Source organism: Lonchura striata, chromosome 12, assembly GCF_046129695.1.
Source record: "Lonchura striata isolate bLonStr1 chromosome 12, bLonStr1.mat, whole genome shotgun sequence".
Lineage (NCBI taxonomy): Eukaryota > Metazoa > Chordata > Aves > Passeriformes > Estrildidae > Lonchura > Lonchura striata.
In genome coordinates, this window is record NC_134614.1 from 7,352,023 (window position 1) to 7,377,652 (window position 25,630).

General features: G+C 49.8%; 1 protein-coding gene across 1 annotated transcript in view; it reads right to left on the reverse strand.

Annotated features, from left to right (window-relative positions):
• Positions 1-25,630, reverse strand: part of BSN (bassoon presynaptic cytomatrix protein) — an 88,732-nt gene that overhangs the window by 21,114 nt on the left and 41,988 nt on the right. Inside the window, exon 3 of the mRNA XM_021529212.3 lies at positions 22,209-23,015. Coding sequence (XP_021384887.3) covers positions 22,209-23,015 — 807 coding nt within the window. The remainder of the gene's footprint in view (positions 1-22,208; positions 23,016-25,630) is intronic.

The following is a 25,630-nucleotide window of genomic DNA, read 5'->3' on the forward strand; positions in this document are numbered from 1 at the left end:
AAGCCAGATCTCATCTCCCAGCATTAAATGCAGTGAATCTCACCAGAATATTTCATTTATTTGCTGACAAGTACTGTGCAGGGCTCGTCACTGTGACAGATGGATGCCTGGAAAATATGGAAAACACTTCTGGTATCTGAATCAAGATCCAAATTAACAAGAACCTCATAAAATCACTTCCCAAGCCCTCTTCTCAGCCCCACTATCAGGAAAGCGCCCTTTAGGAGGGCTCCTGACAACCAGACACCTTCCACACACCCTCCCACAGCAGAAATGGGGGCATCTCACTGTGTGATCCCAGTTCTCTAACACTCTGCATCCTTGTGCTAAGAACACTGCAGCTCTGACCGTGCTGTGCATGGTTTTTAGCACAGTGTTGAAGGAAAGCGACTAAGTCATGCTTGATCACTGGCAGCCAGGGCTGTTTCAGACCCACCTCAGGCAATGCCAGGGGTCTGTCTGGCAGGTTCCCCACGTTCTTGATGCTCCTGTGCCCTTCCCTCTCTCGGCTCTTTCGGCTGCAGCCTCCCTGGGCAACCCTGGTGCTCACTCATTTCAGATGCCAGTGCCCGAACACTGGCTGATGCTCACTCCCCCTTGGGTTCTGCCCATTCTCCCAGCTGAACTCTCCAGAGCCCCACCAGATCCCCTCTCCACACCTCTCTGAGCACCTTTGACTCAGCTGCCACAGTTTTGGACACAGTGGGGGGAAGGGGGTGTGCCGACCAGTGCCAAAGGCTCATCTCTGGGATTCTTGATTACAGAGGGGAGGAGGTAAAACAAAATCTGACCAAGGCATGTTCACAAAGGGTGCTTTGAACAATCATGTGCCATCAGCAGACAACCACGGGCCTGGTTTTACCTCCACCCCAGCCCTTATCTCTCCTAGGAGGCTGAGGCAGTGATGGGATTTGAAACGAGGGCAAGGAAACAAAAAAGTGCACTGTGATGATGGAAGCACCAGAGATCAGGTGAAGAGATGGAGCACATAAAGGAGGTGCTTGTGGGATGTGCATCTGTGGTGGGAACAGACTAGAGGAATTCAGGTGCCCCAGTGCCAGGAAGAAACTGAGACCAAGGGAAACTGGGGGCAGCATGCAGAAAGGGGAGAGCGTGGGGTTGTGTGTCCCACACCACCATTGACAGCCACCTCCAGGACAGACAGGGCAGAGTGTGGAGTACATTTTTACCTTGATTGTGCCTTTTTTTGCTCTAAAACTACCTCAAAATCCCACTCAAGCTAGATGCAGAACTGTCTGCATGTGTGCTTGCTAAATGCAATGCTGCTTCTGAAGCTTAGCATGTATGTGTGTATATATATATATATAAAATCTGTAAACAAAAAAGGAGCAGTAAAAGGAACTCCCAAACAATGGTCAGTAGAGCAGGTTGTCTCTGGAGCCCCGAGGCCAAACATGGATGCCTGCCAGGCTGGGGGAAGCAGTGGAGCTCCCCACACATCCTTCCCCCTGCCTGGCTGCCTCACCCAGAGTGTAAAGCCACTGCCAGCCTAATGCCACAGGCTCCCAAGTCCATCTGCAGGGAAAGGCAGAGGGGACTGCACACACCTTCGGCAGCTGAGTCTCCTCAGCTGCCAACTGCTCCACACTAATTGACTTCATTGCCATCAACTGGGCAATTTTTAGTGCAACCCCGGGCTTGCAGATCAGCTCCCCTGAAAGCCACCACAGTTATTTCAATCCCTTGCTATTTACAGTGTTTGACTAAGCCATCCAGTGATGTGTTTTCCAGCAACAGACTATTCTTATCTGTTCCTGTGGCCTGTCTCAGGCTGATGGAGCTGATGGTCCCTCCCCAGCTCTATTTTAAAAGTGTGTGATGTATTGATGGCCTTCACACTGCAATAATGTGATTAAAAGCAGCACAGGGTAATGAGATCGCCGGGATGAGCTCTGCCTCACAGGGCTTGTTTTCTGCCTCCCATCTGCTCCACTTCATCCCTTCTCTGTGCTGGGACCTCTCTCAGGTGGAAAACAGACACAGAAAGAGAGGATGGAAGAAGCTGCACACAGTGGCTTAGCGCTGGAGCTGCTGTCAGCATGTTGGGAGGGAAGGACGTGGGCAGAGGCACCTCCTAGCCCTGTGACAGCTGCAGGGAAGACAGTGTGTATTGCACCAGTTCTCCCTTCCCAAATCTACACAGAGGGGACCTGGAGCAGGAGCCAGTGTCAGCTCCACAACCCATCCCCTTTACTGGCACCATGGAGAGGAGAAGGCAAGTAGAGATGGGCAGCCAGATAAGTAACAGCCAGGTGCTACAGTGGCCATCGGAGCCCTGTTCCTTGTCTCTCCCTTCCCCTTGCACGTCTCATCCCAGGGATTATGCTCCCTGCTCCTGGCTGCAGCAGGGATGAACCAGCCCTCCACGGCAGAGCCTGAGGGTCAGCAAAACAGGCCTTGGGGCCTCCCACCCTGCGCTCCGTACTCCCATAGCCAGCGAGGATTATTCCAGCTGAAAGTCTTTGACTGATGAGTAATAGCAATGCTACCCTCTGCTCGCCTTCGAGGAATAGCTGTGCTCTTGCCAAGTCCAGCTTATTGCGCTGCAGCAGCGCTGGCCGGCCCGGTGAACGCCGCCATGCCAAGGGGGAAGCGCCGCAAGCCTCTGCGGCTGTGGGAGAGCTGCAGATGGGGTTGTCACCACCATGAGCAGCCTGGACCACCTGCAGCTCCTTGTGAGCTGCAAACCCCCAAGGCTAAGGCTTTGGGCCAGGGCATCCCATCCTGGGCAGTACCTCCTGCGGCAGAAGTGGAGGCGGAATTATAGAATTACAGAATTGCTTATGTTGGAAATGAGCTGTAAAATAGAGTCCAACTGTCTCCCCAGCACTGCCAAGGCCACCACTAACCCAAGTGCCACATCTGCATGTCTTCTAAATCCCTCCAAGGGTGGTCATTTTATCTTTTCTGTGGGAACCCTGTTTCAGTGCTTGACAAACTTTCTGCAAAGACATTTTTCCTAATATCTAATCTAAACCTCCCCTGTCACAACTTGAGGCTGTTTCCATATCCTAGAATCTGTTACATGGGAAGACCAACCCCCTCCTGGCTTATGTCCTTTCAGGTAGTTGTAGAGAGTTGAAGTTTCCCCCTGAGCTTCCTTTTCTCCAGGCTGAGCCCTCCCAGCTCCCTCAGCTGCTTCTCAAAGGACTTGTGCTCCAGACCCTTCCCCTGCACTGCTGCCAGCTGCAGTAAATGGATGGACTTTTTGGAGTGCTGACCTGTGGATAGGTATCCTGCTTTGCCGTATCCTGGCCTGTCCCAGAGCTCCCAGCTAGGGTCCTTCCCAAATCTGGCTTGACAGAAGCTGAGGAAAATGCCAGCAACTTTTCCATGTTGTCAGGAGCTATGGTGTTAGTCAACCTCAGACTACTTTTTCATATTGTTATTTCACTGCTGGACCCCAAGAATTTTATTTCATGGAACTGGGAAAGCAGCTCACCTTGACTGACCCAAATGCCAAGGGCCAGCTGGACAACATGTTTGGGACATTTGGCTGGGACCCCAGAATAAACACCTGGCTCTGGCATCCAGCTGAAGCCCCCACAGCCAGCAGCTCCCACCCTGGAAACTTCTCATCACCTGCATCCCTGTGCAGCCACAGCCACGAGCCAGGCTCCCCCCTGCTCATCCCTGCCCATCTTCCATCCCCTCTAAAATTAGGGCAGCTGCTGTGGCAGGAAGCACCTTCTGTATTTTTGGAGCTTGAAAAAAAAAAAAGAAAGAAAAAAAAAATCCTTTCTGAACGGCAAGAATGTTTCTAAGTCAAAGGATTTAAACTATTTTGCAATCAAGGAAGTGTATTTCCAAACGAACTGAAGGCGAGAGCCTGGGTGCTGTGTGGGCTGTGTGAAGGGGCTGCTAAAAAAGGGTACACAGCTGTCCAAAATTTGGAAACCAGTGCTTTTGCAGAATATATATAGACATCTCTCCCCACTCAACATATTTCCTTCCAGTTCATTAGATTAAAAAAAAAAAAATCAGTAGGATATTGAGGAGAGCACTTTGATGCTTTTGGTATGTCTAAAAGCCATGGGACCAATTCCCAGGGCTTTGGGTGAGCATCCATTGCCCTGGGAATGGCCTGCTGAGCAGCAGTGTCACTGCCATGCTCCTGCCCTAACACAGACATCCAGAAAGAAACCAGCTGCCTTTGAGAACAGGAAGCAGAGGTGCCACCTCCCAGCAGGGCAATGGTGGTGGAGATAAACATGAGTGGGTTTCCCTGGGGATGGTGAGGAGACATGGAGGCCAACCCTCAGCCTCCTCCAACAGGCCACTCTCTCTGTTAATATCAGCCACTCCCATCTACACCTGGTCACCTCTCAGCACTTTGGTCCAAATTTCACCTCTCACCCTTGATTTCCCACAGTTGCCACCAGTGGGTAGCAGCTTTGACACTCATTTATCTCTGTTGTTATTTCCAGTCTGGATGTGCTCGTGTTTTTATTTGGCCATTGGCTATCACCACACATCTTCTGCTACCTTGACCATGACCTGATGTTTCCTTCTGCAATGAGCAGGTGGAGATAAAACTGCCCCTGGCCTAGGATGGACTCAAGATGGAGCATCTTTCCAGAGAAGTGGGAGAAAAGTCATGTCCAGGCTGGACAGCTGGAGGTGCAATGATGGGAAGTGACACGTGAGCATGTGCTGAGTATTTAAGAAAAAGGAAAATAGGAGGAACAAGAGAGCAAATCTGATGCTGAAAGCACTTTTCACTTTTCACTGAGCCTTACTATTCCTCTCTGTTTCATCTCAGAGAAAGAGCTAAATTAACTACCAGCTCAGTTCCAAGAGACTGGATCCAAATGGATGAAGTATTAAGAAGATTTTCTGTTCACAATAAAATCCAGGCAACGGTATTAGAGCAGCAGAGGGTTTGGTCTGGTTTTCACAGATTAGCTATGGCTGTCCCAAGGACAGCAAGCTCCAATTTTCTCATTTTGCTCCAATGTGACTTTTATAGAGCTGTCTGGATCATTTACAGTCATTGCAGGCCAGACTGGGATCACCATCATCTAACCATGTAGAAGAGAGGAATGCAGCTCTTGCTCTCCACCATGTCCAAGCTCCCTGTCCCTTCTCACTCCCACACAGAGCAGTTGTTCCCAGCACACCCTCCCTGAGGGTTCCTGCTCCAGCACTGCCAGGGATGCACCCACCGAGAAACTGCATCTTCTCAGCAAGTTCCAGTGCCATCCAGCACAGCTCCCCTTCCAGCAGCCAAACACCAGCCCTGAGCCAGGAGTCTGCTCTCCCCAAGTGATAACGAAGTAATATATTGTTCATTTTTGTCTGAATCGATCTGGGTATGCATTGTAATTTACTCTGTGGTCGGGTACTCCTTAACGAGATTTATCAGCCTGCCAACCAGCCTGATCTTTAACAGTGCCCATTATCAGGATGTATTTCTCAAACAAGGTTGGCAGCAGCAGGAGCATCTCTGAACACCAGCTGCATGATAATAATCCCACAATAACGCCCAGGAGATGTGAAGCAGGGCCAGCAGAGCCCAGATCCAATCACCATGGTCCCCCCTCCCGATGAAGCAGGTGTGGTGTAGGTGCAAGGTGTTCTTGGTGGCTATTTCACACACGTTTGACACAGTAACTGTGACTCCTCAGAAGCCATTTGAACCTGCATGCAGAAGATTTCAAGTCTGCAGCAAAAATAATGCTTGCTAAGGGAAACCTGACCAACTCTGCATAAAACAAATACACTACTCGATGTGTTTTTCCAAGTGAATGGAAGAAAATCCAAGAAAAGCTAAGTTTATCAGAGGAGTCTTATTTAACCAAACCCTTCTTTTTTCATAGGCACTAGTGTTGACTAAAATATCCAGCCATACAACTAGCAATTTGCTGCATCTGATAAAAGCATATTCAAGCTGTCTGATTGCTCTGTTTTAAATTGCAGAGAGCCCCAAGTGTCTATCAGACACTCATTTCCAAACCAGAAGAAAATCAGCATTTCGGGAAACTTCAGCTTCCTCCCCCTAGGAGCTGCTTCCCCATCCCCTCACCCCAAAGCAGTCCAGCAGAAACAAAATGAGTTTGAACCTTTTTCATGACCACAAGGGATCATCTCAAAGCAGGCTGGGGAGCCGTCAGTGGTATGGCTTGGAAGCTGAGGATGTCACAAACCAGCATCCTGCAGTACCTGCACATAAAGCTTTCCAAGCTTTAAAAATAGTTATTTTTTTAAAATATTATCCCAAGAGACAACCCTATGTTGGCAGAGACTGAAACTCCACATGGAGGTGGCTGAGGGTACTCAGGGCTGTACTGCTAAAAGCCACCAAACTCCTTTTCCCATGGTCCTTCCATGGGGAGCAAATGCATCACTGGAGGAGATCTGCATCCATGATTTTTGCCCTGAAATACATGTGTGCCTAGAGGACTGGATGTTTTGGTTTCTGTGGGCAGTGCTGCTTGACCACATTAAATGACTGCTGCTTCAAAAAAAGCCCACGCACTCCGCTCCGGGCTTCAAGGCTGTGAGCCCTAATTCCAGCAGCAGAAATATTTTAATTAAATGAACTACCTTTATGGGATAAATCAAGTGATAAGCTTGAAAAATTAACTCCCATAATCTTTCATGCTGCTGTGCAGGTCAATAAACTATTACACTAAAAGGCTGGGAAACGTTCTAGAAACATGAGTTGTTACAATGGAGATGGATGAGCCATTTTACTTCCCAAATTATACACAGCAGCATCTTTCCACACTCATGCCTTTCACACCCTCACCTGTTGCCCATGGCAAAGCTGGAGTGGCAGAGCCAGCATCTCCCACCTGCTTGGGGTACAGTTCCCAACCATCCTCCCCAGGAACATCCCCCCTCCTCACCATCTGGCCTCATCTTGAGTGTTTCCTGACTCCTTCCAGCCCACATTTTGGGCACTTTGATGGAGTCAGGAATCATGAGCTGCCTGCAGAGGGATAATGTGTCTTGGTGCAGCCAATTCAATTTTCATCATCTTTGGAACTTCTTTTAAACTTAAGATTCTTTCGAAAACCACCTTATTTTAAATTAAACTTCTGTTAGGAATAACTGATAGCCCCCCAGTTGGCATGTGGTGACTTGATGGTGACCCTGACCTGGATGGATGTTCCCACCAGCAGCACCCAGTCTCTCTGGAGCCAGGAGCTAGGAACTGGCTACAGCTGCTGGGGTGGAAGAGCTGCAATTCTCCATCTCAAGAGTAAGTGCAGCAAGAATGAAGCTGAGAAGCCAAAAGGAAATGAAATTATGAAGTTCACATAAAATGGTTGCTTTAAAAAAAATTTAGAAAATCATATGCATCACATATTTATTCAATTTAATATGATCTGTGAAGGCATTTCCTTCCCAAGCTGCCCTTTCTGCAGACAGACATATGCCTGTGGGACTTTGTGGCTCCTGAAGCCACAAGAGGAACCACCTCACTTAAACCCTTCAAGTAATTAAAGAAGCTCCACTTTAAGAGTAGTTTGGGGCCACTGCAGAAACCTGCTCCTCTAAAGGCTGGCAACACTCCCCTCACTTCCAGCCTGAAGAAAAACCCAGATTTGTTAAAAATACTTCTGCCTGCCTCTAGTTTGCTCCTCTTCTCCTCAAGTCCTATTTGCTCTCGGCAAACAGATGACTGTTGGTCATACTTAACAGCTCTGAGTAAACCAGGGAATTATGTAAAGAAGGGAATTTCACAGCTCCTTCGCAGACCCGAGTGGGGGAGTTTGTTCCCAGCAGCCAGCGGGATCTGCTGCCGCAGCTCCTTCATCCGGGCCACGCACATCCCGGGGATCAGCCCCACCGCCTGGACCTTGGACAGAGCCCACAGCTGCGGAGCCACGCTGCCAGTCTGTCCTCATACCCACAATCATGGGGTTATTCCCAAACCAAATACCGGTAGGGCTTTTCTTCTTCTTTGAGAATATTTTGAGTCAAACAAACCCCTCTGAAATCAATGCTTATTGCTTCAACAGGCCTGGGAACCAGGTGCTCTTTGAGCTCCAAATAATTAAAATATCCTAACAAAAAAAAAAAAAAAAAACCACGCCCTAAAACAGCCCTTTGTGTTGGAGCTCAGAGACTACTACTTACCTACTTATCTCCCAGTCACGACACAAATAAAGCCCAAAGGCTGCTAGCTGTGGCATGGGACAATACAAAGCATTCAGAGATCCCATCTGAAAATCCCAAAACAGATATCTGAAATTTAAAAATCCCTCTTATAGCTCCGAAAGGTGTCTCCAATTCCCCAAAACCCTCCCTTTCTGTTCCAGTGTTTTGTTGTACTCTCTCTTCCAGTATCCCATGGCAATGAGGTGCCTGGGCTAACTGTGAATAACATCTTCTCCCCACCTCCCAACCTCACCTTTATTCTGGGTTTTGTGTTGTGAGAAACACAAAGCAGATGAAGGATTGTGCTCTGCTGTGTGTTAGGACACAGAGTGATTCCCACCCTGTCCTTGGTATTCACATTTTTGGTGCAAAGAGGCCCCCAGAAAATCTGCCTTTAGTCTTTTCATAATTCCAGGGAAAAGGGAGGTGGAGGTGGTCCTATATCTATTTCCTTACAGTAACTCCTTCACAAGGAAATCATGGGAGAGGGCATCAAGAGACGAAAGCAGCATGAAGGACTTGGACCGTTCTCTAGAGACTTAAGTTCTCCTAATGTAGGGTTATTTCACTTAAACTATCCAAAATTTGGTCATCCAGTCTCAGCAAGTCACCATCTGCCCCAGGTGGGAGATGAGCATCTCCAGGACAAGAAGCCAAATCCCTTGCAAGGCATCACCCCGATACCTTGCCACTCTTTCCATCAGCTTGGAGAGATAAACCTGAAACTAGGGTGGGGAGGGGGGCAGATAAACCCTCTTTTTCCATTCCCAGAGGCCACGGCATGGCCAGCAGAGGGTCCCTGTGCTGAGCAGCCTGGGCAGAGCAGAGGCTCCCTGAGCACAGCACCGCTCACCCGCAGCACGCTGCCTTATTTTAGCAGGCAGAGCAGATGGCAGTGGGAAGATGAGGAGGCAAAGCAGCAGTGAAGAGAACACTTTGGAAATAAAGCCCCATGCTCTGCTGAGGGGGTCTGGTGCATTTTCATGGTTGTAGCCAGAATGAGCTTAGAGGCAGCTCAAGGCTTTGCTGGTGGGGGACCTATAGCCATGGAGCGGAGAGACAGGGGAAAGCCTGTCCTGGTTCCCAAATACTGCTTGGCACACACAGGGACAGCTGGCACTGGCTCAGCACAGCCTCAGTGAGGCAGAAACAGAATTGAAATAATCCTCAGCAAAGGAGGCAGAGCCCTTGCAGAGCCTTCCAGCCCTGGCAAGAGGGTGCTTGGGCTCCACTGGCTCCTGCTCACGGGGCTGGGGGAAGCTGGGACCATTCCCTTCCCCTGTATCACCATGGATTTTTGAGTGGCTGAGCCTGAACAGCTCTCAGGGCTAGATCTTCCCCGCCTGAAACACAGGAGATGCTCTGCAGAGCATCCTGGGTTTTGTACCTCTCTGAGCCTCTGCAGAGCTGGGGACCACAGCAGCAGCACACAGGGACCAGTCCAGAGCTGAGCCTGGACTGCAGGGTATGCTGGGGAACATGGTTTACTCACACCTGCCCTGTGCCACCTGCCAGCACAGCCCCCTGTGCCCAGAGGCTGAACCCACAGCACGGCTGCCAGGATGCCCAGAGACACCATCCTCATGGGACAAGAGCTGTGACATCCCAGCTTCCTCCTGTCCTCTTCACCTGGTTCTACGTCCACTGTGACCAGCAGCATAAAGCAAAGCAATAATCACAGCTGTGTCCCCCACATCCCTGTGCCTCCACTCTGCTGTCCCATACACAAAATGTAACTACAGCAGCTGCACCTTTCCAATTGTTTCTCTTCCAAACACCCCAGAAAGTTGTTTAAGTTGCAAAGTATTACCTGGGGCTTTCTCATGAGATTCTTAATTAGCTGAAACGATTTGCTTTGTTGGGGAATTGCTTCCAGGAGCTCCTAAAGAGCTTTAAAATCAGCTCTAGGAACAGCCTCAGAAGGGAAATGCATTTCAGCTGGGCAGCAAGTCCAGCAGTTGGCTACACCTCTGCCTACCCCCACCCCAGCAAATTCCATTCTGCCATACAAAGAATTGAAGCAATTTTTAAGAAAAAGTTTGATATTTCCTTCTGTTAGTGCAGGAGGCTTCCCTGGCTGAGCTTCTCAAGCTGCTGTTTTCAGGCTGGGGGCACATTTAATTCCTGGATTCCTGGCATTGCCCTCGGTGGGAATTCCAGCTCCTCCCTGCTCTCAGTGCACCTGTGCTTGGCTGTGACTGCATCAGGATTATAAACCAACCACCATTCAGTTTGCAAACAACAATTTAACAACCAATGTTAAATCCAAGGAGGACGTTTTATTCAAAGAGAAGTGCCAGCATTCCTGTTAATGGGCTGCTTACTTGTAACAGCTCATTTTGTGTACTGCCTAGATCACACTTCTCTAGGTGCCATTTGAAGCAACATATTTAGAAACTCTTGGCAAAGTACACAAAGTAATTAATAATTTTGGATGTCCTTTTGCCAGAGGGCAATCACATGAGCTCCGGCTCAGTTTCCTGAGGGTGTGGCTATGCTCCTGCTTTAAACTTTGTGTCCCATTTCTTATCAATTTTCTTATGCCTGGCCAGGGTTGCCTTTAAAGTTTGGGGGATTTTACATTAAAATTAATTGGATGGCAGAGCAGCCACTTGTAGGTGGAACCTCGTATCATCACCCCCAGTGCTGGAGGTGATCAGCCCCAAGTAGATGCTGGCATTCCCTCTGGGAGATCATGGAATCCTAGAATAGTTTGGGTTGGAAGGGACATTCAAGATCATCTAGTTCCACCCCCCTGCCATGGGAAGGTACACCTTCCACTAGACCAGGTTACTCCATGCCCATCCAGACTGTCTTGAACACTTCAGGGATAGAACATCCAGAGCTTCTCTGGACAACCTGTGCCAGGGCCTCACCATCCTCACAGCAGAGAGAAATTCAGTTTGCACTGGAGCAATCAATGTCCTTAGGAAGAAGACAAGCCCCTGGAGACACTGGAACCCTTGCTGGCCCAGCCTCTGGCACTCTCCTTAGTTTTTTCAGTTTCTCAGGGGACACTTCCTAATAACTCCTCATTCTGTCAGGGAATGATCACACATTTGATGAAGCATTTTATCCCCTGGTGGCTTCTAAATAGTGCTTATGTTCTCTAAATACTGCAGGGTGAACACACAAGGGAAGGAAAAGCAGAAGACCAAGCTCTGGAAACACCTTTCCACTTGCTCACAGGAACAGGAAAAGGATAAAAATTGAAGAAGGAGAGCAATCATTGCTGGATCAAGCATAAACATCTCTGTTAATGCCCTGGCTTACAATTACAATCACTTACATTAATAATGGCACCTCCTGGCTAATCCCTCCTATGCTCCCAATTGTTGGAAGAGACCCAGTTTACAGCCTTATGTGAAGAAAGAGGCTATGGAAGCATTTGGGTTTTTAAGGAATCCTGTCTCACCACCAAAGAAGCTGCAGCATGGTTTCTGTCTGCCCAGTGGAGCAGCTGCTCTTAGGCACAAAAAAATAGGGACACATAGGAAAAGGAAGCTGTTTCAGATGAAATGACAGGGGCAGGGATGATGATCTGTGCTGAATGGCGTAAGAGAGGGCAAGGAAATGAACAGGGAGTGGAAAATGGAGGAACCTATCATTCCCTTTTCTGCTCTGTGGAGAAAATGCAGATGGAGTAAGCCAGGGTTCCCAAGATCCTGTGGCAAGGCTTTTAAGTAGGTAAGATGCAGATGAACTCCCTGGAGAGGGTCAGAGTGCCTGTAAAAGTTTGGTACCCAACACTTCCTCATGCCAGGATGTCCCCAGAAGCCATGCAAGAATTTCCTCTGGAAGAATAGAAAATTAGAATAAACAAACCCATTTCTAGCATCTGGGGCTTTGCCACCCAGCACCTGCCCTGGGGTGCCACATGGGGACCCACCTTCTGTGAGCACCTCACAACTCCAGAAGAAAAAGTGTCCCTGTGAAACATTTTCTTCTCAACTTCCATAGCAAATGTCACCCAAAAAGGCATTCATCATGTGTTTCCACTCAGTCCCTGACCCCTGTGACAGAAAATCATTGGAAAGATGGCTGTCAGGTGGCCACAGGCCACACTAACAGCTCCACCACCGAGACTGAGAACCATACCTATTAATGTAAGAATGTAACATTGTAATGTAAGAATGAAATGTTGCTCAAAATATCCATTCAGAGACCTTCCCAGGTTCAGAGTCTCGGTATGCTTCAAAGAACGAGCTTGCTTTCATTTTCTATTTCACTTTGGTGTTTATTTTTGCTTTAGGCTGGTGCCATCCACCTTCCCCAGCTCATCATCCCAGTAACCAGGCCAGGGGGAGGAGGAAGGAGCAGCTCCTTAATGCACCTCCCTAGTCCATTCAGCTTTCTGCCTTTTCACATGCTGTGAGGTTTTGTGCTTTGAAATAAGAGTTTGAAGTGCCCTGGCTGGCAGTGCTTGCTCCTCACTGCTGCCCAGCAGAGAATGGCTGCAGGGAATGCTGCACTGGAGCCTGGCTGAGTCCCGGGCACTGCAGCACTGCAGTGCTCCGATTCCCCAGCAGCATTAATTAGACATTAATTATACAAGGCCTCCCTCTCCACCACAGAGGAAGGCTTTGTTTCACAGGAGTACAGAGTTCATGCTGCAAAGCAGGGAAACTTGAGGAGAGGGATGATGGTGAGGGCCCAGCTCCCCATTCCACATCTCCTGGCAGTGCCACCTGATGGGACAAGCTTGTGTCCCTCCAGCAAAGCCCCATCAGCAACCTAATCATCCCTGCCCGTGGTAGGGGGATTGGAACCAGATGGGCTTTAAGATCCCTTCCCACCCAAACCATTCAGTGATCCTATAATTTAATGGAGGAAGAACAGGAACACCCAGCTGGCCCCCTCCTGAGCAGTAATTTTTAACCACACCAATAATGCCATTTCTTTCCACAGAAGTAAATGTCATTTCTTCCCTTGCCCAGCAGTGTTTTCTCAAACAGCCAGTGTATACTCCATGAGAGATGGGATCTTAGTCCTTAGCTTGCATGGCTCACCCCAGCACATGTGTAGTTGGGAAAACAGGGAATCCCAGCACACAGTGAGGGGAATCCTGAACTACAATGGTATGTGTTAAACCTGAGTGAACCCCTGCACTGGCTGAGTTGTAGATGCCACAAACTGTCTTTCAGGTCCTGCTGATCCTTACAGAAGGACACAGCCTTCAATAGCACCCTCTGATTAAGGCTTGGACTTTTTTCAGCAGCACAGCACCAATGTCCTTCCACTGCCCAAGCTGCCCACATGGGCTTGTCGTGCCAATGGATTTTACCAGCACAGTTTGGATGTGGCAAAAAAGGAATCAATGTAAGAGCCTGGCCTGAGTTAGCAAAACCCATCCCCAACAATCTCATCCCATCATCAGCATTCCCACTGGATTCTTTCCAAACGTGGCCACACACTTCACCATTGGCAGCCCCTCTCCTCAATCTCATTTTGTTCCAAGGACCTTTACAGATGTAGGATACAACTGAAAAATGCCACTGGACTCAACAGGAGAAACGATGGTGCTTTGGTAAATGGATCAACACCAGCAAACTCGGTCTAAAATGCTCCCATCACAGCTGGAAAATTGAGCATCTCCAATTGCAGCCCAGCCCTAAAGCTGCCTTCTTCTCAGCCCACTCAGAAATCCACTGTTACAAAGCCAATTAAACGCTCGATTAAGTGTCCCAACATGTTCCCAAATAAAGCATTAACATGGCATGTTATTAAAAAAAATAGAAAGAAGAAAGATCCAGGTTGTATAATGGTCTGTGAGCCCATCAGGATAAGCTGTGGCCGCTCACAGGGGTGGAAACAGGAGCTGAACAGCCAAATCCTCTCACCATCTCCCACTAAAAGAGCTGTTTCTTCTGTCTGCCCATCAAGCTTTAGACCAAGACTCTGATTCAGGTGGTCCCACCATTCTCATCATCTGCTGCTGGTACCTGCTCAGGGACCACCAGCCCCCACAGTGCTCCTCAGAACATGCTGCTCCAAAGGTTCCTCCAATCCAACTCCCCCTGCACCTTTTGCCTTTGTAAGAGCAGTGTCTACCACCACCTCCACCAGCAGCTCCTGCTGTGGGCAAGGGAGAGGTCTAGGACACAGGAGCCCACACGCTCCACCAAGCAGCCTGGGGTCAGGGTCAGTGCTGCCAGATCTACCAGACCCCAAGGAGCCATCTCATAAAGCCGACCATCACAAATGTGATCCAAGTGCGATCCAAACCCCACTGATCCAAGCACTTTGTCTCCCAGCGTAGAGATGGCAATAACCTCCTGATGCTGACTACCAGTCCCTGCACTGGGGACTGATTCTGAGCTTCTTCAGACACTCATTGTTCAATGCAAGGCACAGCAGGAGCAGGAATGAGTGTCCAGGCTGTCCCCATTCCCCTGAGAGCTCCATGCCTCCCCTGTACCATTGCCTTCCTCTTGCCCTGCCTCCATCATCTCCTGCCCTTTGCTGCACCTGGCACAGCATTAGGAGGGCGACACAGGAACCCCCTCAATTTTCCCCCATGCCAGCTGTGTGCCTGAGAGAGGTGTCCACTGAGGTCTGCACCAGCTTCCTGTGAGAGGACTCACCTAAGGGTGCTAAGAGGACATCTCTGGGTTGGTGCAGCAGTGGACATCAGCGATACTGCCCAAAGCAGCAGAGAGGCACAAGGCTCCTCGAGGCACAGAGCTCCAGAGCTGCCCCACCAGAATGGCTACTGGGCCTGACTTGTAGCAGCAAAGGCAGAAAACCCTGTGCTAGAAGCAGGTGACCTGAATTTTGTGAATGAACTGGTTTTTTTTGCTCTCCAGTACATATATATATGAAAATCTTTCTGATATCTATAAAACACTATGGCAGCTTTAGCTTGTCCTGCTTCCTCTCTGTGCTTCCACTTTGGCTATTTTTGCTGCCTTCAACCTTTCATGTGCACAACACTAACTCTTTACAAAGCTTCTCAAGGTCAAAAAAGTCCTTAACAGGGTGCATTAGGGCAGTTATTGATCTTCTCTCAGCCTTTCCTGGAGCTTTTCCAAACTGTGAAACCTCAGTTGGGTGATGGAAAGTTACTCAGGCCCTTCCCATGTTGGTGAATTTTAATATTCATGGCACCCAACTGGTGAGAATATCCAATGCCCTTGCAGTGACGGCCCCTTATGTCTGTGTCCATGTCCCTGCTGCAAGGTCACTGTCCCTGTCTGCTCAAGGATGGTTTGAACAACTTTCTGAAGGATGACTCTGTGGGAGTTTCATGGACAGAATACCATCACCCTTGAGAAGCAGATGTCCAATACCTGCCAAAATAAGCACTTGCTGGGAAAAGCTGTCAAAACTTAGCTAGGGAGAAGAGCTATCATGAGGACCTATTCATGTTATATGGGCAAAAAGCATTTCCCCAAACTTTTCCTTGTCACTTTCTAGGAAACCATAATCAATACCACAGAGAGGAAGTTTCACCACCAATCTTAAAGCAGAACCCACAGCGAGATGGTGACTCCGAGAGCTCTTACAGACTATTGAGAAGGACATCTGCAGTGGAGACTCAGGTATCACGTCTGTCCTGCTGCCACCTGACCTCCAGCACTACAGGCTGGCCCAGAAGCAATACTGATCTCCCCAAAGCCAAAGGGCTGCCTGTTATAAGCCCAAATCTTTTGACTGCCTGAGCCACAGCAAGCACTCAGGCTTTGATCCTGACATATCCACTCACTTCCCAGCAAGACAGCTCTGGAGACACCTTGGCACTGCTGGCCCTAGCAGCTTGCTAGCCCAGGAGCACAGCAATACAACAGGCAGCAGCTCCAAGTCCTAGGGCACAGCAAATGTGCTCTGGAAAACCAGCCTGGCATCAGAGAAACATCGTTCATTCAAATATATCTTCATTTAAAAGGCAGAAATCCCCTACTTTGCTCAGCCACTGTCACTCCTCTCAAAATATTGTTCAATTTTATGAACCATTGAAAACAATCTGCAGTGTGGGCAGCGGTTGCCTCAGAAGTATCAATCAGCAGGGTCCACACACAGCTGACATTTGTCCCTTAATAATATAATTGCAGTTAAAACAAGAAAGGAACCTGGAGCTCTGGACTTTTTTACTGATTAAAGAAAGGAACAGCAGTGGCCAGAAGCTGAGAGCAGGCATAGCAAGGGAAACCCCAGTGTACGGAGCAGTCCCAGACATTCCAAAAACACAACCAGCAGAAGACAAGAGCCAGCAGCAGACACAGGGCTAGCATCTAATGGGGTTCTGCAGAAAATCCAGCCGTGAGGTCCAGCACAGAAACATGGACTGCATCAGTGGACCACCTACAGATGCTCCTCATCACCCATCAGGTGGGATCCCATTCTTAATTCAGACTTGTCTGCAAGGTTAGGATGACCCCAGCCCCACTCCAGCCCCATGTCTGCAGGAGGAGCTGTTGGGGAGCCTAGTGCTGCTCAGCCCAGCAGCAGGAACCAGCTTAATTACAGCAGGTTCAGAAAACTCCTGAGTCACAGCGAGCTGTTAATTACCAGCCTTTAACAGGATTTGAGGGCTCAGGCCAGCGAAACCGCTTTCCTCTCCTGCAGAGCCACTATGCAGAGCTCTCAGTTTGACTTAAGTTTATGTGACTGACCCAAATATTCATACCCTCAGGGCTGGGGTATTGTTCAAAATCATGTTTTCTGCACAAAAATCTAGGAGAAAGCCAGCAATTGCTGCACCCTGTGCCCTACATCTCTGGGTACCTCTTTCTCCTGCAGAAAATTCCAGGGTCCAACCCCCTGCCTACCTTTCAAGAGTGGCACTTTGCTCTTCCTTGTATCCCTGGATAGAGGACTCGGCCATCCTAACACCCATCTGAGCTTCAGGGACACTGCAAGCTGTCATTGCTGGGCACTCAACTTAGGGAAAACAGCCTCAAAAGGGTGACTGACAACAGCTGCTCCCTGCTCCATCAGGAGCTGTAGAACATCAGGAGCTGCAGAATTCTTCTGCCCTTTGAGCCTGGTAGGAACAACAGGACAATAACAGGACCTGGATTCCTATGGGAAAATGATGCCTGAAAACTTTAAACCCCTGTCCCTACTTGTCACTCACCCTCCCTGTCACCCTATGAAGGCAAGCAGCTCTTTGGGAAGCATTTCTGATCATCCCATGAAGGACACAGGGCTCTCTGAGATGGAGAGCTGCTGGATTCCCAGCACGGACACCTGCGCTCCAGAGGGCAGGAGGCAGCTTCTTCTTAAGGCACATATATCCTGCTTTTCTGCCTTGGAAGGAGGGGGGAATGGCCCCAGACGCCAGACCGGGGCTGGAATTTCCACCCCAGGACAGTGCTGAGCTGGAGTCTCCTAACCCCGCTAATCCTCTTTGCTTAGGAGCTAATTACACTCCCAGCAAGAGCAGGGAGCCTTGGGAAGGGGGCAGGGAGGCACGGCACAATCGGGAGTTGAACACAGGCTCCTGGTGCCGGCTCCCCCGGCTGCGAGGGCAGGTGAGGCAGGAGCCCGACGCTCCTCCCTGCTCTCTTTTTAGCTCTTCTCTGAAACGTATGTGCCGACACCAAAATAATTTTGGCACAAAACCTTTCCTCGGCTTTCCTTCTCTAACCCATCCTCCGGCTGCCGGCAGCGACACCCTGTTCTGCACAAAGGCTGATTCTCAGGGAGCTTTTTCCAATCTCCCTGAAGTCGTTTTCCCCGGCATTCCTCCTTCCAGCCTAGCGCAGGAGCTGCCGCGGCTGCTTCTGCAAGTAGGGCAGGTCAGCCCCATCCTCAGCATCAGCATCTCGAACCTGAGCAGTGCAGCAGCCCACCCAGGGGAGTTGTTCTGCTCAGAGACCAATTGTATGCTGCAGGAGCTCTTGCATCGTGATGAAAAGAGAGGTCCGGGGCTTTCCAGACAGTATCTGATAACAGGGATCACAAACACTCTGCAAGAAATCCATCTGAGTGGGCTGGTTTGTACCTGGCTGCAGGTACAAGGGGAGCAGCAGAAGGGCATGTCCCATGAAGGGCTCAAGCAAACGCTGCTCCTGGGATACCACACCCAGGATAATCACAGAATCCCAGATTTTAAGGGACCTTAAAGCTCATCTCATTCCACGCCCCTACCATGAGCAGGGACGCCATTCACTGGACCAGGTTACTCAAAAGCCCATCCAACCTGGCCTTGATTACTTCCAGGGATGCAAAGTCCACAGTTTCCCTGGGAAACCAGTTCCTGTCTCACCAATATATGATAGGCATTTACTATATTATATATGCATATAATGCATGTAATGAGGAGCCCAAGAGCAGTAACTGGTGAGATCAGACAGGGCAATGCAGCAGCAGCAGCACCTATGACTACATAAATGTTATAAAAAAAGGGTTATTTTTACAATGCTTGGGGCAATCAAGGGAAAAAAAACAGTTTTAGCATCTGGATGGGGTATGGTGAGTACCAAAAATCAGTAAGAGGACTCTCCTGAGGGTCAGGTGCCCATTGGAGATCACAGTCTGGCACCTGAGAATCAGCAGTGTTCTGCAATGGAACTTGTCACCACTCCTGTTTCAGGCTGGTTAATTAGGCAAAGGGGCATCTTGCCATGTTTATTTAGTAACACAACATGCATAGTTCATTTGTTCCTAAATACAAAACCCCTGGAGTCAATTGGGGTCAACTGGGGTCACTGGGAGAACAACATGCAAGCACAAGGGCAATCACGCTGCAAGCCAGCTCTTGCCAGATCACTTGTTCCCTCAGCAGACTCTGCCATAAACAGGAGAGATTTCCTACATCCCCAGTGAAATGATCCAGCACTTGGTCTTCCTGCAACAGAAACCTCTTCCCTTCCTGCATGGCATTGGGCTGAGGCTGTAGGGGATTTGGGAGAGTCCCAGAGTGTCATCTTTGGCTTGAGAACATCTCACAGTACTGCTCCCAGGATGCAGCTCCTGGAGGAGGTGTGAGGAGGTAGGAGGAAGCTCCAGGCACCTGTACTCCTGGTATTTCACATAAACAACCTATTTAAAGCTGGGTAATTATGGTAAAGCTGGATATTATGGCAAGCATGCAGAGGAAGTGGAAGTCAGGCACGCTTTTGGAATTCCTCTGCTGGTCACCCACAGCTTCTAGAGCCATAAGCCACCATGGTCCACATCCCATTCTCCTGGGATGTATTGCCAAAATGCCACCCTTATCCCTAAACTCTTCACATGCCCTAGGCTTCCAGTCCTCACCAGCAACTTCTGATCATGCCCACCAAGACCCAAAGCCAGAGGGGAGCCAGCCTTGCTGGCAGATCTGTAAACTCTGGGCTCAGAGGCATGACCCAGCTTCTCATGTGTGGGATACTCTTGGAGCATCCTTCACCTGCATAAGCATTAGTCTACAGTGGAGCAAAGACAGTAAGTTACAGAAGCACAAGTTACCCTTTTCTTTGGGTGGCCCAGCACCTATGCAGCTCAGACAGTGAGTTCACAGAAAACTAGCACTTTTAGTATTTTCTTCCATTTTGGTAGGTTTTGAGTGCACTTGGCTGAACAGAGTGCTGGGGAGGAGGCAGCTCCTTGGATACCTCCCCAGGCAGCTGCAGAGGGTGGGAGGGGACGGCAGGGACACAGAGCCTCCGACTCCATCTTTAGATCAGGAGTGGGATGGGAATGAAAATACCATGGGTATAACAACACATCTCTCCAAGGAAATCAGAAGTTTTAGGGGGTTGCATGTAGGGGCAACAGCCTTGCTGCTTTCTGGAAGTGACAATACAACTTTATTTGCAGGAAACACATGGTTTTACAGTTATTTTCCTGCAAAACTCTGTCCTTTTTCCAAAAACCAGGACACTGTGGGCCATGCCCTCTCTCTCCCTGTGACTGATACATTTTGGACCCAGGGTGAAGCCTTGCCCAAGCTCCAGGTGTGTGTACAGAGTGTGCTGCCAATCTCACCCACAGTTCAAGCTCCTTTGCACTTAACAGACTTGGGATCAAATCCCTCATTAGTTTTCACACAACTTCCAAGGACAGCTTATAGCCAAGGTCCTAATTCATCGAGCAATTAATGGATCAAGCCTCACTACTTCAAAGACTGAATTCTGGTATTTGCATGAACCTCAGGGCTTGGGACAAGCCCATGTGAGCTGCAGGCAAAAAGAGATCAGACCACAAAGCAATTTTCCCAGAAGATCAAGCAAACCTAAAGCCCAACCACATTAACAGACCTTGTGATGCTTTCCTTTCCTCAGAAAGTTTTTGTTAAAAACATCCACAGCACAAGTGTTGCATTTCTTCCTCAACTCTTATGAAAATAAAGCCCATAAACCAACCCAACCATGCAGAGCTGGGCAAAGGTTCAGTGTAAAGGGAAACAAAACCCACGACAGCACAACGCCCAGGGAAGACCTTGCTGCGGGTCTTCATTCCATGTGAAGGCTCGTAGATGTTGCAGGGATGAGCTGCAGTAAGAAACACTAAGAGGAGCATACATGCCAGGGTGGGTTTGCCCAAGGGTGCCAGAAGGCATTTGCTCAAGAGCTCTGGGAACCTTGGCAGAGTCCAGTCTTCAAAATCTGAAATTTAATCCCAGGTGTCAGTTAGTGATCCTGGAGACAAGGGCTGAGGAGAGCTCACCTTTCCCTGGCACATGCAGAGATCACCATGTTACTGGCTACAACCCAACCCCAAATTAATTCTCTAATTAATTAATTAGGAGCCAGGTGCCAGCAAGCATTAAAGCCTTTTCACCAATCCATGAGCTTTCTGAAGCCTGGGAACACATTGCTGCCCAGGGGCATGCCAACATGGAGTTCAGCCCTACCCAAAGAACAAACACTTGGACAGCTTTCCTCACTCAAGGCCCCAGGGCAGGGTGCAGGCAGTGGTGGGAGCAACAGCAGGGGAAGAGCACTGGCACTGAAAACAGCATTGTGTACACTGAGATGGCCATCTGGGGGGTTTGCACCTCCACAGACACTCTGGGAAGACATCTCCTCCACTGCCAACGTGACCACTAGTGAAGCAGTGGCAGCAGCAGCAGCTTCAGGAAGAACAGAAAATTACTGGGTATAATTGAAACTGCAGGGAGGAGCCAGGGACATAAAATGCAATTATCTGCCATGAAACGGATCCAAGATTAGCAATCCTACTTCTGGTCATTTCAAGTTCCCATTAACTTCTCCATGTGCTGATGTTATCAATTCTGTGTCTTAACTCTCTGTGAGATGCAGCACTTCCAGAAGCAAGCCCTGGGCCTCCCCTGGTCAGGGTTCAAATCACTTGTCCAGGAGGGGGTGAAGGGCCTGGAAAATGTCCCTCTCTAGCTCCCAAGGTGGAAGGGGTCAGAGGATGCTCCTGCTGAACCTCTCTAGCCACCAGTGGCTAGAATTGGCTACAGTGCTTCTTTGGTGCTTGGGAAGATGATCTCTGTGGGCATCACAATTCAGAGACATTCTCAACTATAACGGGTAAGATTGGGTGGATTTCAGACTATCTCACTCTCTCTTCTGCTCTCCTTGCACTCCATCTCAGCAGGCTGCAGAATTCACCATCCAATTCACATCCATACAACACTGGGCATCCCCACATCCACCCAATGAACAGCCCATTCCATTGTCCTGCACCCAAGCTCCTCTTGCTGAGGCCCTGGCACTTTCTTCCCCTGTATCATCATCCTTGCAGCCTCACCATTTGAGAATGCAGGAGGTGCAGAACATCCCTCATTAGCCTCATCTCCAGTCTGGCCAAGGCCTCCATCCACAGCAACAGGAGGACACTAGTTGGTGACTGGCACTTGCATGACCTCACCATTGGACACCTTTGGGGAGCAGTGGGCACTGCTGGGGGTGCCCTTAACAACAGCCATGCCTTGTTCTGTTCCTTGCATGAAAACAGCATTAAATCAGTGTACACACATGAAATCTATGTCTTTGCCAAGAGGTGAAGGATGACAGACTCCAGCCCCGCAGCCTGCCCCAGGAGGAAATTGGCTTCAGCAGTTCTGTAAAGGCTTTTTTATAGACCTTTGAAAGCAAGCACCCCATCTTTTCTCCCTTTTAAGCAAGGAGAGAGCACGCACCCTTGGATCAGAAGATGCCCGCCCCCGCCAGCCCCCTTACCTCCACGAGGTGAGGCGTGGGGTTGAAGCCGCACATGTTGCAGACCTGCTGCCGGCAGGTTGTGCAGGTGTTGTAGTTGGGGGGCTCACTGGAGCCCACGTTGATCTCCGCCTTGCAGAGGGGGCACGAGACCCTTGCTTTCGGCACTTCCTTTGGCTTGACACCCTGCTCCGCTTTGCCCGGCTTCGCCGCCGGCGCGGCACCAGCCCGGCCCTGTGCCCCTGAGGCTTTGGGACCAGCCTCTTTGCTGGCGTCGCTGAAGACAATTTTTGGAGGCACTTTGCCAGGAGACGGCTGGCTCGGAGCAGGGGCCTCTGGCTGGACAGACATGAGCGTGCTGGCCTGGGTCAGGAGGGATGCCCCGAAGCCGAAGAGCTTCCCTGTGAGCCCCTCCTGGGGCTGCTCTGGTGCTCCAGCCCCAGGGGCCGGGGCAGCAGGCTTTGCCCTTGCATCTCCTGGCGTCTTTCTCTGCTCAGAGGGGGAAGGCTTGGCTTGCTGATGCTGCGGGGAGGACCTGGCCTGATGCTGCGGGGAGGACCTGGCCGCCTCCTGAGGTTTTGGCTGTCCTTGGCCATGCGGTTCCCTCTGCGGCGTTGTGGGCTGAGGTTTGGGTTGCTCTTGTGGCAGGGGGCGGGGGGCTGGTGGGGTCTTATCTGCAGCCGGGGGTTGCGGGTGCTTGGCTGGGGACTGGGAGGGGGATGGTGAAGGGGAGTGCAGCTGCTGCTGGCTCTTGGAGCGAGGAGCCGTGGTCATGTCCATCCCCAGCGCCCGCTGCATCTGGCAGTTCAAGCACAGCCATTCCTTCACCTGTGAGACAAGGAGAGCACATGGGCAGTGAGTGCTGGTAGGCACAACTGTCTGCAGGTAGCCCCAGCACACCCTTACCTATCCCCAAACAGACCCCACATAGCCACAGGAACCAGTCATCAGCCCCTGAAAAACATTTTGGTACCATGTTCTTCTCTAGCAGTACCTTGCAGTCAGGACAAGCAGCCCCCATCTGTCACAGGTACCCATGGCACAGCATGCCAGCATGAACGCCAGCTTTAATTAGCCTTGGTCTGCTTCCAAGGCTCCTGCTGCGAAGTGACTGCTTGCCATGAGGCTCTGCCTCTCCTGGGGGAAGAGGGGCCTTTCTGAGGGCTCATAGCTCCACCAACTCCCAAAGCCCATTTTTTGTCTCTTGCTTGGTGACCAGAGATACCAAAGAGAATAGCTAAGGCCAAATGAGGAAACACCACTGTGCCATGCTCAGCACTTCCCTGGGGCTAGCAGAGATGGATTTTCTGGAATCAGTGCGGTGGTTGTGATATTCCATCTCAAAATTTGGCTCTGGAATGCTATAAGGGAGTGCAAAGAGTGCTGCTTCTTGCACAATGCATCTGCACTTCCAGAAAGGGAAGTGCAGGCTGGGGAGCAAAGGGTTAATTTTCACTCTCACCATAATGAACTTTTGCATGCAAATGAAAAATAGAACAGTTCCCTGGCTAAGTGGTGATAAACGAGACACTTTCCCCACGAGAGATGTTCCCTGTGACACACTAATGTCTAAATTAAGTTAATTAAAGAGGCTGTAGAGCCTTTCCGTATGAGGAATCACCAGGATGCTCAACAGCTCCACAAGTATTAATATACAGCACAGTCAGCAGGACATCCAGGTCTGCTTGCAAAAGATTTTTCCAAGACAAGCAACTAAGGTGGCAAAAAGGATCAGAACATTCTCAAAACCCAGAGCAGATACAGAACCTGGCAGGGGCAGCACCCAACAGCTCCTGGGCCTTGTGCTCTCTGCAGGCTGCACATCCCACAGGCCTGCACCCACTGCACAAGGTGTGGATTTTCCTGCCTTTCATTCTGGAAACCATCTCTTCATTCCAGTGTTAGGGATCACCTCTAAGGTTCAGCTTAATCCCTGCTGTACAGACATTAATCACCTTGCCCAGTCCCACAGCTCCAGGTCTACCTGGCCTTTTGGTCCTACGGTTGGAGGCAGGGGTGATTCATAACCTGGCCACAGGGTTTTTCCCCCTGTACTCCAATCACACAAAAAGGCACATTTCAACCTTTTTGTGCTTGCAGGAGCTGCCTGCAGAGACGCAGCTGGGTGTTATTGTAAGTCTCATGATGGCAACTTCTCAAGAGGTGAGGTAGATAAGCCCTAAACCCCCTGTTACAAGTTCCCTCCCTAGAAGGGTTCTCATAAAGGCCAGCATTCAAATAATAAACTTTTAAAACCAGAGGAAATTCAGATCAGCTAGAAAAGATGGGTTTCAAATTCATAGGAGGTGGATGAAACCTCCACCTGCCCACCGCACCCCTCTCCGCCCAGCACATGCCGGGTGCCAAGGCTTGGCACTGCCTCCAGCAAAACTCTCCCCATCACCTTACAAGCCTGGCTGCACATCAGCTCTGTGCTTTTCCCAGACTTCCCTGTACTTGCTGAGCTCCCACGCCACTCTCTACACCAGCCTCCGCTCAAGTCCTTGACTTGGAGCCGAGGGAAAACAGCCTCAATTTTCCCCAGCAATTTTGTGCTACATTTTAGTTTCTCCAAGCTGTTCCAAAGGAGCCACATTATATTTAGTTCCTGAAAATAGTACTTTAGTTTTTATAATTTCTTAGGGTCTTGCTGTCTCTCTTCTGACATCCAGAATTTCTTGCGTTATTTTTGCTTTCACACCCCCTGGAATTTTTTCCCACAGTTCTATTTCAAGAGAGTGTCTACCAAAATCCCATCAGCTTTGCCCACCATCCCATCAGCTCAAATTAAGGGAGAACCAATCCTTTCTATTCAGGTTCTTGTTCCCAGGATGCAAGAAATTCAAATCTTCCCTCTCCGCATAATCTCCTTACCTGCACTTTAAGACCCTTAGTGAGGTGGAAACTGGGGGAAAAGGAGATCCACTCCCTCCCTGTGCCACACACAGCCCACCACTCTGCCTTTGGCCAAGGCTCCTCCAGGAAAACCCAGGCAGTGGGAGGCACTGTGCCTGGGCCCTGGGGCCACAGGAGCTGCAGTATGCCCCATGGACAAGCCCACCAGGACCTCCCTCAGCTCAGGGCTGAAGAACAATGGGATCATTGTAACTTTCTCACTTTTCACAATGAACCTACCACCCAGATAGGAAAAAGCCAGGGGGTATTTTAGATGGGATAGGAGCATCCAATTGCCCTTGGTGACTCGGTGAGGAACTGCTGAGGAACATCTGTCCTGGGGAACAGGAGAAAGCTGCAGGAAATACAGTGGGGCATGAGCTCCCAGAGCAAGCATTTGAAATGTAAATTGAGTTGGGATTATCACAAATTGCCTGGCCGGCCTCCACTGATGCAATCGATGACACACCATGTGGGTTACACAGATCAAAGACAACTTAAAGGATGCTGCAGGGAAGATAGCAAAGAGGAAGGGCTGAGTTGTCTTG